Below are 17644 nucleotides of genomic sequence, written 5' to 3'. Positions count from 1 at the left end.
GGTAATATATTCCCATTTCTTTTCGAGTATTTGTCGAATGGTAAATATCTGGTCGATTTCGACTAAATTCACACTGACAATCTCCAATAATTTCATCTGCGTATGGGGTCAATCTTATTAGTAGAATGTTAAGAGAAATGACTCGATAATTATTACAATCAATTTTGTCGTCTTTCTTGTGAATTGGAAGTGATTGATTCTTCCACTCCTTGTAAATGTATTCCTTAGTTTTTCTTTTTTGTAAAAAGGAAAATAAAAAAAAAAAAAAAAATAAAAAATAAATTGTAACGATATGTTGAATTTTCTTGTCAAAAAATTCAGAAACTTTCAGGACTGGGTAAACCGTGATGGTGGTTATAGATTCTACAGCCTAGGAAACCATACGCTCAGATGAACCGTCTATTACGTATATGATAAATGAACAGAAAATTCGATACTTTCCCGATTCTGAACAAGCTTAAGGAACAGTCGTTGCATTACAGAATTTGGAGCTTTACCGATTTTGCAGATCCGAAGTACCTGATAGGTGGTAACAGATTATTACGTATGTGATCAATCAGTGAAAAATTTGTTCGAAATATTCATACAATGTATATGAAAGTTAAAACTTAACTGAAAAATTTCAAGAATGTACAGAACCACCCGAAACGAAGAACCTTGATGTGCAGATTTCTCTCTGTTTTTCTTTATTTTGCCTCAAAAAGAGGGTGTGTGATATTTTGAAGTAAAAATACTACATAGAATTTTGCTAGTTATTTGTGTATCATTTTTTCAGAGTACTTATTGTATATAAGAGGTTAAAATATTATTACATATATTGATTAATCCTTTGGAATTCATAATGTAAATATGTTAAGAATTTTAAAATATCTTTTTGAAATTCATGGTTTATTTTCGAGGTTTCATATTATTATCTGCATTAACCACTAATTAAATGTTTTTTATTTATTTATTTAGAGAAGCGAAACAAAGTCTGTTTTATCAATTTAGAGCAAAATTTTCAAAAAAGCCCAAAATTTCCCAAGCAAAAAAGCGAAACAGAAAAAAACGAGTTTTTTTTTTCTTTTCAAAAAAGCCGTTTTTTCCGAGCCCTTGCATCTCTATATACAACCTTTCACTACAAATTATTAATTTCTGGATTACCAGCGGTAACAGTGAGTATGAAGCATTTTTTTTTTTTTTTTTTTTTTGTCTATTGTTGTGTATCATATACACTCTCATATTACATAATATTAATTTCTGGATTACTAGACATAGCAGCAGTAACAATTGGCTTAAAGGAATCTTCGATATTTATATTTAATGAAACTATCTCACCCGTGAATGCGTGTTCTTGAATTTTATCACGTTCAACACTGACATTTCGTTGATCGAGACTTGCCGATTGATGCTATACCATATAATGAATAATTCACATATGAATAGTCTTTCCTTGTCTCGACGTAGAAGGACAACCACAAGAAGGAAAACACATGTTTAAAACCTTGGAAACTAATTACAGGTTCAGAAATGCTTCAAGACTAATAGTAACATTTTAAAGCATGTACGACTATTCTTCAACTGTAGAATAGAATGTGACTCTTCTTCATTCACACAAGCAGGTGGTGTCTTCATATTTGAAATAATTACTAAATAATTCATAACAATGTCAGTGTGCTTCATAAGTAAAAAGAAACTATGCTGTAAGAAACACGTTAGAACACTACAGTTTGTCAACGTTATCAGGTTTCGTTGTCAATTAGTATTATTTCTGAAAATTACTAAACCCTAGTGATATTCTGAGATTTACATTTTACGTAAAAATGAAGCTAAAGATAAATAACTGTTGAATCTGATTTTTTTAAAAATGATATTAATTTCGTATTACTGATGCCTGAACTTTTAGAGTATAAGTTATAAATATAAATAAACAGTGCCTTAAAAGTAATTGTTTCTGGTGTGACTGTTAATTATGACATCCCATTGTTATCAAGGCATCCTTTATCTAAATTTAATCCTGAATTCATGCTCTTTATAAAATATAATTCAAAAAGTTTCTTCGATAAAATATATTGCTGTGTATGGGACCTGTACTACTTTAATTTCATATCTTGATAAGTTTAGATGTTTTGATAATCCCAACCAAGCAGAGTTCCCTTTCTATGAATCTCCGATATATTCCTTTATTCATGTCCTAATATTCCTTTTGATCATGCCTATATAAGTTTCACTGCATTCACAATTGGCTTGTATATCCCCGAATGTGTTAAATTGTTAACGAAATAAATTTTGTAACCAGTTAATGACAGCCTTCCAACCTGATTGTGTGGCTAGCGCGCGCGCCTTTGCAACACAGGGTCCCGAATTAAATTCCTAGTAAGAGCCAAGAAATTTGTACGCATCATACTGGTTCAGATTTTTTAAAACTGTAGATCCATGTTTCATATAGCCAACATGCTGAAAAGGGACGCTGAACTCCAACCAAGAAGTTAACTTTTTCATACAGGTAAGAGATTTTACGGTAACATTAAAACCATATCTTAGCCCATCAATGTAACTAAAAATCTACAATGTAACCTTTAATAATTATTCCATATGTGGAGATATTTGCTGCTTATCTGAACGAAGAAGGAAACAACATCCTATACTAGAACATTTGAAGAATAGTTGTACACACTGTAAAAAGATTGTTTCCAGTCTTGCACCAGTTGAGTAGTGAGTAGTTTCCATGTATACATATAATTAGAATGAGAAACGAACTTAGCAACTGGTTTCGATCAACTGAGGCAGACAGGTAACACCGCTGAAACTGTTTACGATAAAATTCAAGAAGACGCATTCACTTGTAAATTAGTTAAAATATTTAACACTATAAGTTAATTCATTTCTTTAACTCAACGATCTACTTTTCCATTGACATCACATGTTGTGATATATCTTCTGATATCTTAATACATTTAAACAAATAACAAGTTGATACGATAGGAACAGCTCACCACCCAGATTCATGTACCTATAATGTTTTTATGAGGCTCAACATTGAAATACTTTCACCAGCCTGCCTGCTGATTGTATCGGTTAGCCTAAAAAATGAACTGCTATATACAGTATTACTCGAAATCATATATTGTTTAATTAAATTCATTCTTCACAAAAGAAATTTTAGTTACTGCTACTTTAAGATATTCTACTTATTAACAGTAAGTTCAATTTAACTTACTACTCTCAAACATAAACCAAAATCATTACTTGGATTTAAGACGAACTTACAAATAATGCAGTTCTGACTATGGTTTTTGTTTTGTGAGGAGCTGATTGAATTAAACATAATGTAATTTCCAGTAGTTTTTCTCCCCTCTCTCCTTTCTTTTTGGAATCACCAATGAAAGCAGCAGACATGTTGCTGAAATCATTTGGACACTGAACTTCATAGAAGTGTTCGTCATTCGTGCATCAAGTTGACGGATTATTCTCTTAAACATATGCGATAGATTAACTTATTACAAGTTAACAGCTGTACTCTTACCTTGAGATCACATGTTGTATTAAGTAGAAGATTGCTGGGTTTCAAGTCTCTGTGTAACACATTTGCTGAGTGAATATACTTAAGTCCACGAAGAATCTGGTAGAGAAAGTAACATATGTGATCGTTGCTTAGCCTCTGAAAATGAAGGAATTGGCAATCAGTAGTGCAAATATGCAAAACTAACTCATTAAAGTAGCAGATATGGTAACAAACACATATGTGTCAAATTCAACAAAGTATTACGAGATGTTTTGTTTGATTAATTCCTGTTGCCTTGTTTCACTGTAATTTGATAAACGTGAACGTCAGCAGTTACACAAAGCTTCTCTGTATGCTATTTACTTTTAACTTTTATTATGGATTTGCTGCTGCAGACTTATGAAGACAGAAGTTGTGACTTGGCAACAGTAATTGCTTAAAGTTAGCAATATACCCAATATGCACTATTTACCTAAATCGAATCATATGACATTCTATACAATGTTTTTCAGGGAAATAATGTAAGATAAAGATAGAAATAAATAAATAAGTACATAATAAACAGAAAATAACTGGTCTGCACAGCGAAAAGATACGTTCTTCACTGCGCTTCTCTTGTCTCGCACAACTTCTGCTAAACTGAACCTAGAAATATGAAAACTGAATAATTTACTAAAGATGAATTAAATTCTAATGGAATTACCTCTGACTTTCATTCATGCATTCACTCCATACCCAACATCATATTTAAATAATCGAGAAACACGAATCAAATGGAAGGAAAGACTCTCTCCACTAGTAATGCTCACATCATGATTGACAACATACTTTCGACTAGAAAAATCTGTACTCATGTAGTTTTTCTGTTCTGTCAGGTGCGTATTTATAGATCACTATTAACCCAAATATGTACTTTAAGTTGATATTCATCCGTTTAGACAACATCGGTATGGTACACAACTGAAAACTAACTTGAAGTGTGTAGCTAGTCTAAGAAGAATTGGTTACTGTAGTAGTGCACATCGGCAGCATTTGATCGTTGACCCAGTTCTACTTTTTCAATCTATGGATTTCATTTGAGCTACACAACAAAAGACCTGGCTTTAAAACCTTCGGTTGTTTCCTCCACTTTTCAAGTGAATAAAGGAAATTAACAGTAAGTTGTATCCTAAATTCAAAAACACTATGTGACATTTAAAAAATAAATTTAAAAAAAATCGTAAATATAGAAAACTTACCTGCGTTTTTAAAAGCTTATACAAGTCCGTTTCCATCAGACACTGAACAATGTATACATCTTTCATTTGGTCAATGCTTGTAGCACGAATAATATCTCTAATGTCTATGATCTGAAAACAAAACCATCAACTTAGATAAGTATAGACGGTAAAGCTAAACAAAAGACACACCTTTAATTACTCAAATTGAAATTACACGTGTAAGGTCTTAGAGATTTTCATAAAATCGGTAAATAAGGTAATTGTAGCCCACGAAATGCCGGTGTAAAACTAATTTTTGCTATATTCTCAGTTTAACATACATTGTACTATAACTATATATGTACTGACTTTTATTTCAACGTCCCACCATTACGGACCTAGAAAGGTGATAATGAAATGGATAATAATGGTGGAATGAAGAAAGTAGGAAGAAACGGAACGGGAGAACCCATAAAAAGTCCATGCACAAGCAGGGTTGAAAAAAAAAATTAAAAAACATTTTTCGTTTAAAACGTTTAAAACAATAATTAATGAATCTATATATATATATATATATATATATATATATATATATACACGTACGTTCATGGAATGTGTAGTTTAGTTTCCCTGTGTTACGTTCTATTGGTTGTCTGTATTCTTAACCTTTAAACGGTCATTGAAGCAACTGCTGCGTCGGGTCTTTAAACCTCAATAGCTCAACCCCTAATTAAGGCAGAAGATGATTTTGGTACTAATTTATTCCTGATAAATGTAGCTTTCCGCCGGTGTGCATTTTATGTATATGGGGAGCACCACGGTGGGGGTGAGTGGGAGGAAGGTAAAGGTCGAGTTTGTTTTTTAGAAGGTTTTTTTGGGAGGGAATTCCCCCCTTTGGGGTATATTCATAAAAATTGGTATGTGAAAACATTAAATGAAATGTTTAAGTTTTACGTTCCACGATTATGCCGGCTAGGTTAAACGAGACGGTGATGATGAGAAATGACTGAAATGGTGGAATTAAGAAAGTGGAAGGAAACGAGAGAACCCCAAGGAAACCCACGCACGCTGTGTTTGTTCACCACAAAGCTCATTTGGCGCGAGCTGAGATCGAACCAAGGATCCTATGCACCAGAGGTGAACGCTCTACACTGAGACACCGCGGTCCCAAAAAATTGGTAGGCTATGTGAAGCAATGAAGTAGGCCCACTACATGCTAATATCCTACATTTTTACTTCTTGCTTATATGGGGAGAGTAGAGAGGGGGCAAAGTTGGCCAAAGTTTTTGACGTAAATTGCATTTATTTTTACAACAAACATCAATAGCTCAGCCCCTAATTAAGCTACAATGATGATTTGGTACCAATGTATTTCTGAGGGATGAAACTTACCGCCAGTATGCATTTTATGTATGTGGGGAGTACCACAGCCGAGGAGGATGGTGAAGTTCGTTTTTTTATTTTTCTCATCAGATTTTTGGGGACATTCCTTCCTCTTTGTTGTACACCCATAAAAACTGAAGCAATGAAGTAGTTCCATACATGATAATTATCTGTATATGTACTTGTTGCTTATAGGGAAGGAGGAGAGTGCAAATTTGGCCAACTTACATTTGTTTTCAGGACGTTTCCATATAAGAAGATATCTTTCACTGAATTAGTCTAGAAGCATAATTCTTGTTCCTATATATGATGTGTGAAGTAAAAGTGATTTGCATATGACCGTGGTACTATGGTGGGGGAGGGGAGAGAATGTCACATTCAATGAATTTTTTTCTGCGCATAACATTTTTTTTTTCAGAATACTTTCTACATAAAACGAATACTTTACGCTTTGTATTGCAGCAGTGGCTACTTTTTTTTTTTTTTTTTTTTTTTTTTTTTTTTAACATTATTGTCACAAGTGTCTGGTCTACACATTTTCATCATTTTGTCAGCGTAAGGTGACTGCAAGGGTTGCGAGGGTCCCGCAAAATCTTTTTTTCTTTTTTTATGTTCCTTCTTCATCTACGAATATGGCGGAAATTGCATAAATGTACCTCGTTGCAATCTGTGGACTATAAGCTTTCCAACGGTGTATGAATCATGACTGTAATAATTAGGGGGGTCACCAGAGCTCCCAACGTGAGAGTCTACGATTTTGTTAAAATCCCTGGCGGGCGTCTAAAGATTAATTGTGTTATTATCCCGTAGACACAAATTATTGTTAGTTATCCATGTTGCAGTTATATCTATCTATCTATATACAGGGTGGCCCAAAAGCAGATATACACCCCTGCATTGATCAAGTATAACATTCTAGTTTATGGGTTTATTTGCTTCTGCTGTTCTGAGCTTAAGGTATAAGTAAAAGGACATTAAGAACAAATAATAAAGAAACTAAGTCTACCTGATGAATAACAATAAGAAGTTGTATAAAATGTAATGGGCTGATCAGTAGGGTGGGCCGAAAAATTTTTTTTCAGATATTCAGGATTGAGTAGGTATCAAAAGTTGTGCATTGGTACGAAATGAAGCCATGTCAAATATGTTGATTTTAAAACAATATTTAACCGGGCCCCCGTGGCCCTAAAGTTCCCAATTTTTTGTTCAAATAAAATGGTTTTAGGTAATAATAACATTTTACCAGACAATACTATTAATACATAAAACATGAAATACATGGTTTCAATATGCGCAATGCAACTAAATAACTGAGCTTAACTAACTTTCATAACTACCATAGTAACACACGAAAAACCTTTGTGTTGAGCCCACCTCAGAACTCTCAAACTTTAAGAGAATATCACTTTTTCGCGCCTGGATGCAAAATACATAACACTGGCTTTCCGAAGGCGGCGCTTACATTGCTGAATTCAAATAAACTAGAAACAATATGGCTGCGAGCCTCTCTTCCTGTATTCCCTTGACTTCGAATTAAGCATATGATTTTGAATTACAACTCAAAATGCAAAACGATCATTAACCCCATTAAGAAATGAGATATACCCCAGTAAGAGCCAAATTAAAGAAATTTAAGAACGGTGCTCAGAAGTTATGTGATATTTTCTCTTGCAAATGCTGCAATAGATTAACCTGTAAGTGTGGTAAATCAAATTATATACCGCTTTTGGAGTGGGAGCTCATATTAGATCAGAGAAATCAGAGACAAATGACGAGTTGCAATGTAGATGAAACATAAACCCATAGGCTCAAAAGAAAGCATGACACACAGATCGATTATGATGCTACGGTACCAATTACAAGAGGGTTACAATCGTTAGCCTCAATCCCGTACTTGGAACATACATTAAGCGCTTCCACCCCGAATTCAGACGATGAAGAGTTCGCATGGAGCTATCGTTTAAAGAATAAAATCTAAAGTAAACCTAAATAAACAATAGTGAGCCCTAAACAAATGAGTACCGCAAAAGATTTAACAGGTATATCGAATAGGTCGGCTGCTAAAATTGTATCCGCTGTTTTAGAAGATATGAATTTACTGAACAAAACTAAGACAAGGTAGTAGATAAAAACAAAATCCGTACGAAACTAGCAAAAAAGAAAAAGAAAAAGAAAAAGAAACCGTCTACAATGTAAAGCTACTAATTTTAAGGGTCTCTATTTTGATGGCCGAAAATACCAAACTATAGTTCTAATTGACAATTGCAATAGGCAAAGCACAGAAGAATATGCGGATTATATCGATTTGACCAATTGATCAGAAGTAATAGTAACGAAACCTCCAATTTCGGCTAACGTATCAATAGAAGAACCAACCGAAATGATTGTGGAAAAGAGGAGGTTTCAGTTTGTCACGTTCCCCTTCCACATGCAGGCTTTGGAGAAGTGTCTAAGGGTAGTAACAGAATCTTCTTCAGAAGTATGCGGTAGTGTTGCACGAGACGGTTATATTCGCGCAAAGCTGGAAACACGAAAGTATCTACCAAGCTTCGGACATAAATCTCAATATTTTGTTCCAAGATTCCGCTAAGGAGCTTTAAGTAAGAGGAGGGTGGGTGGGAGGAACTCGCTGTGTAGCCATCTCCACGTGGTGAGTTCTGCGCTGGTTTGGTGTTTGTTGGTCAATTTTACAACCTTACCTTATGTATTTGTGTCCGCACTATTATATCTACTAAACACCAATCACGCGAAGAGCTGCACATCAGATCAGAACATTTAAAATCCTGGGGTCAAGTTAAAGTATTAGGAATCTTAACCAACTTTCTATACATATTTAAAATAATGGTATATATATTTAAAATAATAATAATAATAATAATAATAACACTTTTTGGACCCGCAGGGCCTGGTGAAATATTTTTATCTGCCTCTGTTTTGGCGAAGAAACATAGCATTATACAACTTTTGCACCGTACTCAAACTTAATTTTCTGAAAACAAATATTTCAATAATATTTTCACTACTCACAACTATATTTTTTCAGCATTAACGTTCTTTTGGGCTCCCGGGGCGCGGTTAAATATCTTTTTATCCGGTTCTGTTTTGGTGAGGAAACATGACATTATACAACTTTTGCATGGTTCTCAAACTTAACTTTCTAAAAAAATATTTCAAAATACTCACTACTCGCAACTATTTTTTTTTAATTAACGTTCTTTGGGGCCCCCGGGGCCCGGTTAAATATCTTTTAATCCGGCTCTGTTTTGGTGAGGAAACATAATATAACATTATACAACTTTTGCACGGTACTGAAACTTAACTTTCTAAAAATATATTTTAATAATATTTTCATTGCTGGCTACTTTTTTTTCAAAATTACCGTTCCTTCGGGCCCCCGGGGCCCGGTTAAATATCTTTTTATTCGGCTCTATTTTAGTGAAGAAATATATTATACAACTTTTGCATGGTGTAGGGTTGGATAATATAGGCACGTTTTGCGGTGCCAAATAATTTTGTAGCATAGAAGAGGATGAAAGTTTGTTGTCAGTAAATATGGTGATCTGTATATAGAGATACCCCGCATGGGTAGTTAAAGGAAATAATATATAATGGACGTAGTTCAAGTGTAGACAATTGTCGGAAGGACAAATGGTGTGAAAGAATATTGTGAAGACATGATTGACGAAATATATTAAGGAATAAATGTATTATGCAGAATTAATCAGTGGTGTGTACGGGAAGCTATTCTAACTGTTATTAAATGTACAGTTTAGTAATTAACATTCCCATCCTGAATTAACAACATGGCGACGAGGATTCTGGAACCCAGGAGGGTAGATGCAGAGATGACGGTGAGTTATATAGAGGCTTTTAATAAAGAAGAGGAGCAGGCAGAGGTGTATCTGCAAAGATTTATGAACTATTGTCAGAGTAACGGAATCAAACAGTCACAATTTTCCTGTATTTTTCTTTCTGTTATGGGTCGTCAGCATTTTGAAGCATTATAGACATTGGCTAATCCCAATAACTTATTCGAAATGGAGTTTTGTGAAATCAGACAACTTTTCCTGGATCAGTTCAGACCTATGTTAAACGTGGTCGAAGAAAGGTATCACTTTTATAATATGAAGCAACAGTCTTGGCAATCAATATACCAGTATGTAATGCAATTGAAGATGCAGGCAAACAGGTGCAAATTTGATTCACTGACAGAAGAGATTATTCGAGATCAGCTAATTTGTGGTGTTAGGAATGAATGTGTTCGGAATAGAATGCTAGAAGTACCAAATCTAACTTTGAGTCACGCACTGGAGATGGTCAAACAAAGTGAGCCCTCTGTAAATCACAAAGACAGGAAATCAATCATGAAAATTGATAATTCATCATATTTTCGGTCTGCACAACGAGAATACGATCGTTACTGGCGCTTTAGAAAATGTAAAGCTTGTGGAATTAGACATGCAGCTAACCTATGCCGAGCAAAGGGCGCACGTTGTTTCTCCTGTGGATTGGTGAACCATTTTGCAAGATGTTGTTTGAATAACAAGTTTTCTAAGTTTTACAGGTCGAGGCCTAATGAAAGAAGTCAGTCAAACAAAAGTTTCCCTAGCGTTTCGACTAAAAGTGATACAGTTCATACCAATATTCAACTGCACGATGCCCTCCAACTACACGCATTTAGTAACGAAAATAAGGATACAATTCAGAAGGAATCCACATTCACTAATATGGCAACAACTAAACGGACAGATGAGACGACTGTTATGTTTCCAGGAACATCAGAGACCTATAACTCTAATAACTTGGGAAGAACTGACTCATTGGCGCTGTGGATGAAGAAGACGGTCACATGGTTGAGGAGGTGGATGATTAGAATTTCAAGTTCTGTTAGTCACTACAAAAATAATGCAGTATTGTATGTGATTTTGAGTTTACTCTTGTCATTGTTACGGTTACCTAGTCAAAGAGAGGAAGATCGATCTTTGTATTTTGAGGTTGTGTTCATGTTATTTTCTTTAGTTATTTTTAGATGGGCCATGGGCATCAAGATAGCACCAGGCGAGTGATGGAAAGGCAAAAACTTAAAAAAAAACAAGGGGAGAATGTTGTAGGGTTGGATAATATAGGCACGTTTTGCGGTGCCAAATAATTTTGTAGCATAGAAGAGGATGAAAGTTTGTTGTCAGTAAATATGGTGATCTGTATATAGAGATACCCCGCATGGGTAGTTAAAGGAAATAATATATAATGGACGTAGTTCAAGTGTAGACAATTGTCGGAAGGACAAATGGTGTGAAAGAATATTGTGAAGACATGATTGACGAAATATATTAAGGAATAAATGTATTATGCAGAATTAATCAGTGGTGTGTACGGGAAGCTATTCTAACTGTTATTAAATGTACAGTTTAGTAATTAACATTCCCATCCTGAATTAACACATGGTACTCAAACTTAACTTTCTAAAATAATATTTTCACTACTCGCAACTATTTTTTTTTTTTTTTTCAAAATTAACGTTCTTTGGGGTCCCCGGGGCCCGGTTAAATATCTTTTAATCCGGCTCTGTTTTGGTGAGGAAACATAATATAACATTATACAACTTTTGCACGGTACTCAATCTTAATTTTCTAAAAAAAATTTTTTTTCGGCCATTTTCGGCCCACCCTACTGATCAGTACAGTACTGTATACCTCCTTTTCGGCCACCCTATGAAGGATAATTTGATTCAATATCTTCTTAGTGGATTTATTGTCTGTTTCACAAAGGAGTGTTAAAAAATAATACCGGTATGCCACTGAATATTACTTAATACTTTCCAAATACCGTCTCACCTACGTCTGTTAGTGCTATCATAATAGAATCAATTTTTGTTCAACCAGTCTCAAAAACTGTACACATAATGCTGTAACCAAAACGTTGTAATGCTGTTCTACTGCAATCTGAACATGAATAAAAAAAGTTTTCATGCAGACATTATGAAAAGAGAGTACGGCCAAAGAATCTCAAACATAACTTTCTGGATGTAAGAACTTCATATATTCCTTCTTTTCATTACCATGAATGGATGATCATATACATGAACTACATTACCGAGAAAAAGATACAATACTTGCAACAATTTGCTATTAATTAACTAGCTCTGCAAAGTTCTATGTGGTTTTAACAATACTAATTAACTTTCACTTCTAGATATAAAAATTATCCTATCCTGGTCTTGCGAATTTTGATCAGATAAGTTTAATTAGTACCCCAATTATAATACCGTGCTCAGGAGAGCATTTTTTTTGTAAATTAACTGGGAGCCCAAAGGTTAATGAAACATTTTTATTTTTTTTAAAGACATTTTAATAGCTGTACAAAAATAACAGTAAAATCCCTTTTGATCTAATAGTCACCTTGGAAGGAAGAAAAAATTGATGCCCAAAGTAAGGTTATAGGCTCAATAATAATTTATATAAGGGACTTTTAACAGGTTTCAAAAATCATCATCGTAAGTATTCTGCCATTATTCTGACTCTGTGGCTGTGTGGTATTAAGACTCTTCGTCTTCACGTACGATTTTTCTGTTTTGATCCTATCTATCAATTGTACCCTCCTTCTTCCCCCCTTTCTTTTCTGCCATCTTACACTCTAGCATATCCCTCAATATACAGTTTCATCTTAGCCAATGTCACCAGTTTCTCTTCCTCTTTTCTATAACATCTAAAACTATTCTTCCCCCCCCCCCATTTCTAACACACTTCCATTCATTTTCCGTTCGACCAAGCTAATTCTCTCCACACCCACATTTGAAAGGTTCCAGTCGTTTTTCACCATTTAGCTTAATGTCTATGTTTCTTCCCATACGGTACGATATTCCACACGAAGCATTTTATGAGTCTTTCTCTCAACTCTTTCCCACAAAATAGACTTTTCTTCCTACTAAAGGCTTCTTTCGCCATTCCTCTCCTTCCTTTAGTTAACGTTAGCATTTCATATAATAACTAATAATACTACCCAGGTATCGAAAACTATTCACTTGTTCTATCTTCTCCCATCGTATTTCTATATTTGACACTGACCGCTCTGTACCAATCACCATGGCTTTTGTCCCTTAACATTTATTTCCATCCCTTATTCTTCACCGCCCTTCTTTAAATTTTCTAACATCTTATTGATTTTCTTTTCAGATTCCGCAACAAGTGCCATATCATCTACCACCCGTATATACCTATTCATTCTAACACCTACCAAAATGCCGTCTTGATTATGTAGGCTCTTTTTCACTATAGACATTAAATAATGTTGGCGAGAGACAACATCCTTGTCGAACTCCCCTTCCAACTGCACTCTCCTGTCATTTCCTCCTTCATTCTAACACTTACTTGGTGGTTTATACGTAAGTTTCTTATAAGTCTTCGATCTTTCTATTCCAACTCAACCTTCTTTAAAACTCCCAACAACAATCTGCAATTTTTGTGGCGAAAAGACTTTTCTAGATCAATAAATACAACATACAGCTCTTTCCCTTTTTCCATAAATCTTTCACTGATTACCCTTAACAATAATCCAATTGCATCTCTTGTGCCCTTAACTCTCCTGAACCCAAATTGTTCCTTCTCAACTTTTTCCTTTGTTCTACCATACAATCTTCTGTTCAGTATTCGGAGCAAAATTGTTGCTGCATGCGACGAGACTAATAGTTCTGTAACTCTCACATATTTCTGTTTTCGAATTCTTAGTCATCGGTATTATGGTCGTCTTCAGGAAATATTTTGGCCATTCTCCTATTTCATATGTTTCGTTACAGAGTCGGAATAGTTCTTTCTTCACCTTGTCTCTCATATTCTATCTAAGCCGGTTGCCTTTCCATTCCTAATCTTGGATATAGCTTTTTGAAACTTATCCCGAAGAATACTAAACCCTTTATCATTCTCGCCTACTTCATTTTCTACTTCAACATCTAGGCCACACAGTCTATTTCTACTCTTATATAAGTCCTCAACATATTCTTTTCATCTTCCTAAGACTTCCCTTATCTCGCTGACTACCTTCCCATTCTTATTTTCTACGGCCATCGTAATACCCTCTTGTTTCCTCATAAGCTCCGTAGATTTCACCTCCTAACACATTTCTCCAAATTTTCTAACTCTAACTCTTATATATCCTCGCATTTTCTTTTGTAAAAGTCTTCCCTTGCTCTGACTGTTTTCATTCGTATTTCGTTTCTCAAACCCCTCATTTCCTGTAATATCTGTTATGTAACTCATGATTTCTTAGCTGTTTTGTGTTCGCGGTAACCTAATAATTCTTCTGCAGCCTGCTGTATGTAAACTTTAATAGGCTCCCACCGTCTGTTACTATCTGCACCTATCCTTTCCTCGTTCTAGTATTATATATATTTCTACAAAATGGGACGACTAACTTACGGGGTTTACTGTATTAACACTACAGAATAATACGAATACCTTGATAAAAAGTACTCTAACAAGTTTTCCCAACTTACGTTTTCATGCTTAAACCTTGTGAGGATTTTTATTTCCCTTAACGTTCGCTGACAGTACGTTTGATGTTCAAACGGAGAAATCTTCTTTATTGCTACTTTAGTCTTGGTGACATTGTCATATGCGGATCTGAAAACAAAATATAATTTTATACGATGAATAATTCATACATAAATAATGATAATACCCTGATACTTTCTCCCTATCCTACATCCTTAAAATAACTAACATTACACAATATTAATCCACCACCAAATAGCGCGTGAACTAATACCAAACCCACACAATTCATTTCAAAGTCGAATATAACTTTTAGGCTCCGTGGTATACTACATTTAATAAAAACAACACAGATATTGGTTGTATTTCAGCTGAAGAAAGAAGTTTACATTATGATTACGAACAAAATATTTTGCACATTTCCACAATAATTTGTACCTTTCACTGAAATATGATCACAACAAAATCACTGGGTGATTCTTATAGACAGCAACATGTACGTGGCTTGATGAAAACTGTCCTCACTTTCAACATCTGCTCTGATTACAATAAACGTAACAGAGTCCAAGGGAAGTCTTGGGCAAATTATTATACATTACTAGCTACTTCAGTGGTCGCCAAACTTATGAAGCTTCTGAGCTACCGTACCGTTTTTAAATCCTATTGAGAGCTATCAAATACACTACAGGTAACAAAAAGAACTACCAACTTTTTTTTTAAAAAAAAACTCTTTAATTTGTTTATCATCAGGGTGTCTACTAAAATTCCAAAATGAAATTTCGTGACTTTTTCTTTACCAAACCATAAAATTTCGGAACATTCTCAAGAGCGAAGCTGTATGCGAATTAGACCGAATTTTCATGCGTGTGATTTGGTAGCGATTTTGTAGCGTCTAAAGCCGACCATAGACATCTTTGGTGGTGAATTTTGATGTTTTGTAGAACAAAATTTTCCAGTCTGTACGTATTACGGTGGGCCGAAAAAAAAAAATATTTTTTCTTTGTTTGAAACGCTATACTGCGGAAAACTTGCCTTTACGGTAGATAAATGAAATGCAAAAGAAATATACTTTTTTTTTTTGTTTGTTTGTTTGTTTACGTCTGGCGGTAGCGCAACGACCCTAAACTTTGAGAAAATATACGGTTTTCATAACTTTTCCAATATATGGAGAAAATTTAAATAACTTCTACAACAAGTAACTATAAGCATATTTCAATAGAAAAAATCATAGAAAAGATAAATAAATGGAAAAGGAATACATTTTACTATTTAATAGTAGCGTATTATACTTATAAAACACTTTTTAAAAGACACAAATTTCCATTGAAACAAACATTTTTTCTGATTGTGTAAAACTTTAGTTTGTGATGAAATACAGTCTTTTACTTGTCTTTAGGTTCTTTTGGTAGTTTGAAAAATGATTTGCTTGAAAAACTTGGCATTGAAGATCTTGACAAAAGTGTAGTTCTTATAAAACCATCCCTGGAATTGAAACTGACGACTTTTTGTGACGCCTCAGTTACCAGCTTCACGCATTGTTCTAATGCTTGGGTGTGACATGGGAATTTGTCAAAGTTCCACTCAGCCGCTGTTTAACCTGATTGCATCCTAGACCAAATCTCGTGATCGGTAAATCTTCGCAGCAAAGGCTAAGGTGAAACTGTAACAGTGTTCTAGTGGATCATTTTGGGTAAAGTCTGTAGCTAGGAAATTGGTGTAGTCTGTAGCTAGGAAATTGATCTTAGGTAGTCGGAAACTCCTTATTGACTTCCTCTTAGAAATTAAGTTTCTAGTCTTGATAATTTTTCTGAATCCTACCTCTCTTATATGATCCCTTGCATCTACTATCGTACTTAAAAGCAAGTTTTCCGAATGAGCAAAAAATGCGTTTCTCTCAATTCCTTGGGCCAATGACTTTTAGCAAGTTTTCTGGCAGAAACCTTGACGATTCTAATACATGTTTTGGTCCATCTGTGAAGTACTTACTTTTTTATACATGAAACCATACTGGCATATAAGACTTTAGGATAAAATAAATAAGTTCTTGTGTTCATCTGTTGGGTTTACGATTCTTAAATACAATCGGAGAACTCTGTTCGCCGTTGTTAACCACCTTGAATGGGAAAGTACGCCAGGTTCACGAACAGCAAACTCTTAAGGACAGCTTCCTGATTTTATAGCGGAACTTATGTCCAGCAGCTACTGTTGATCTTTACTTAAAATTTTTCGGTCAATTTCTGGAATCTCACACTCAACACTGTCAAAGTTTAGCACTGGTAGTTTCTCACATTTACTGAGCTCTATGCTAATCGGACCAGTAAACGATTTTGGCTCAGTTGTTTCACCATCTAAATGTAAAAACAAATGCCGGAATGGCAATTCATTAAAGTGTAAGAGGCACTCACCTCACTGTAGTGGCCTTTTAATTTATTTTTCAATTTGGCAAATAACACCCGTTTTCCACCCTGTATTGACAAATGTTCCATCACATCCAATTACGTCGAGTTCATGAAATGAAAATCCAGCTTCAGTCAAAGAAGAAAGAATGCCATTGGCAATGTTTCTAGCAGACCCAGAAGAGGGTGAAACACAGAATTAGATTCTTGTAAAATTGAGTAATGTTCCTCTTTTATAGTTCTTCGTAACTGCTTTGAGTTTACTTTCTTAAATCACTAGAGTGTCATCCTTCCTTCTATCAAAATACAGACCTTGAAGTGGGTTATGTTTGTCCTTATTCTGCATTTGGAGTTTTGAGAGGTTAACACTTTTCTCTTTTCTAAATTTATTTTTGTCAATAACATGGATGTGGTCATCATCAGCCACGACACTAAAATCTTGCAACACACTTGAAGCGATAGCTGCCGTTGCTCTATCTGATACTCCAAAACAACTAGTCAGAGCAGTATTTTTCAATTTAATGTGCATCTGCCATGGTGACTTACTCTCAGGCTTAAATCCTTTGAAATCTTCATTGCTGCTATCTTCTATCTCTTCACACGAATCACTGCCTACCTCATTTGACAGGAGAGTTTCTGTGTCTGTATATTTTGAACAAGATGGCTGTGATAATAAATTAACATTGGACTGAGTTC

The 17644-nt window shown here is 34.7% G+C and overlaps 1 protein-coding gene across 1 annotated transcript in view; it reads right to left on the bottom strand.

Moving 5' to 3' along the window:
• Positions 1-17644, bottom strand: part of rl (Mitogen-activated protein kinase rl) — a 58135-nt gene that overhangs the window by 29812 nt on the left and 10679 nt on the right. The window contains exons 2-4 of the mRNA XM_081771505.1: positions 14555-14681; positions 4723-4833; positions 3506-3640 (exon numbers count right to left, since the gene is read on the bottom strand). Coding sequence (XP_081627631.1) covers positions 3506-3640; positions 4723-4833; positions 14555-14681 — 373 coding nt within the window. The remainder of the gene's footprint in view (positions 1-3505; positions 3641-4722; positions 4834-14554; positions 14682-17644) is intronic.

This window comes from Thermobia domestica, chromosome 9 (genome assembly GCF_964235325.1).
Source record: "Thermobia domestica chromosome 9, izTheDome1.hap1.1, whole genome shotgun sequence".
NCBI lineage: Eukaryota > Metazoa > Arthropoda > Insecta > Zygentoma > Lepismatidae > Thermobia > Thermobia domestica.
Note: the sequence above shows the minus strand (reverse complement) of the source record. Positions and strands in the feature narration are given on the sequence as shown.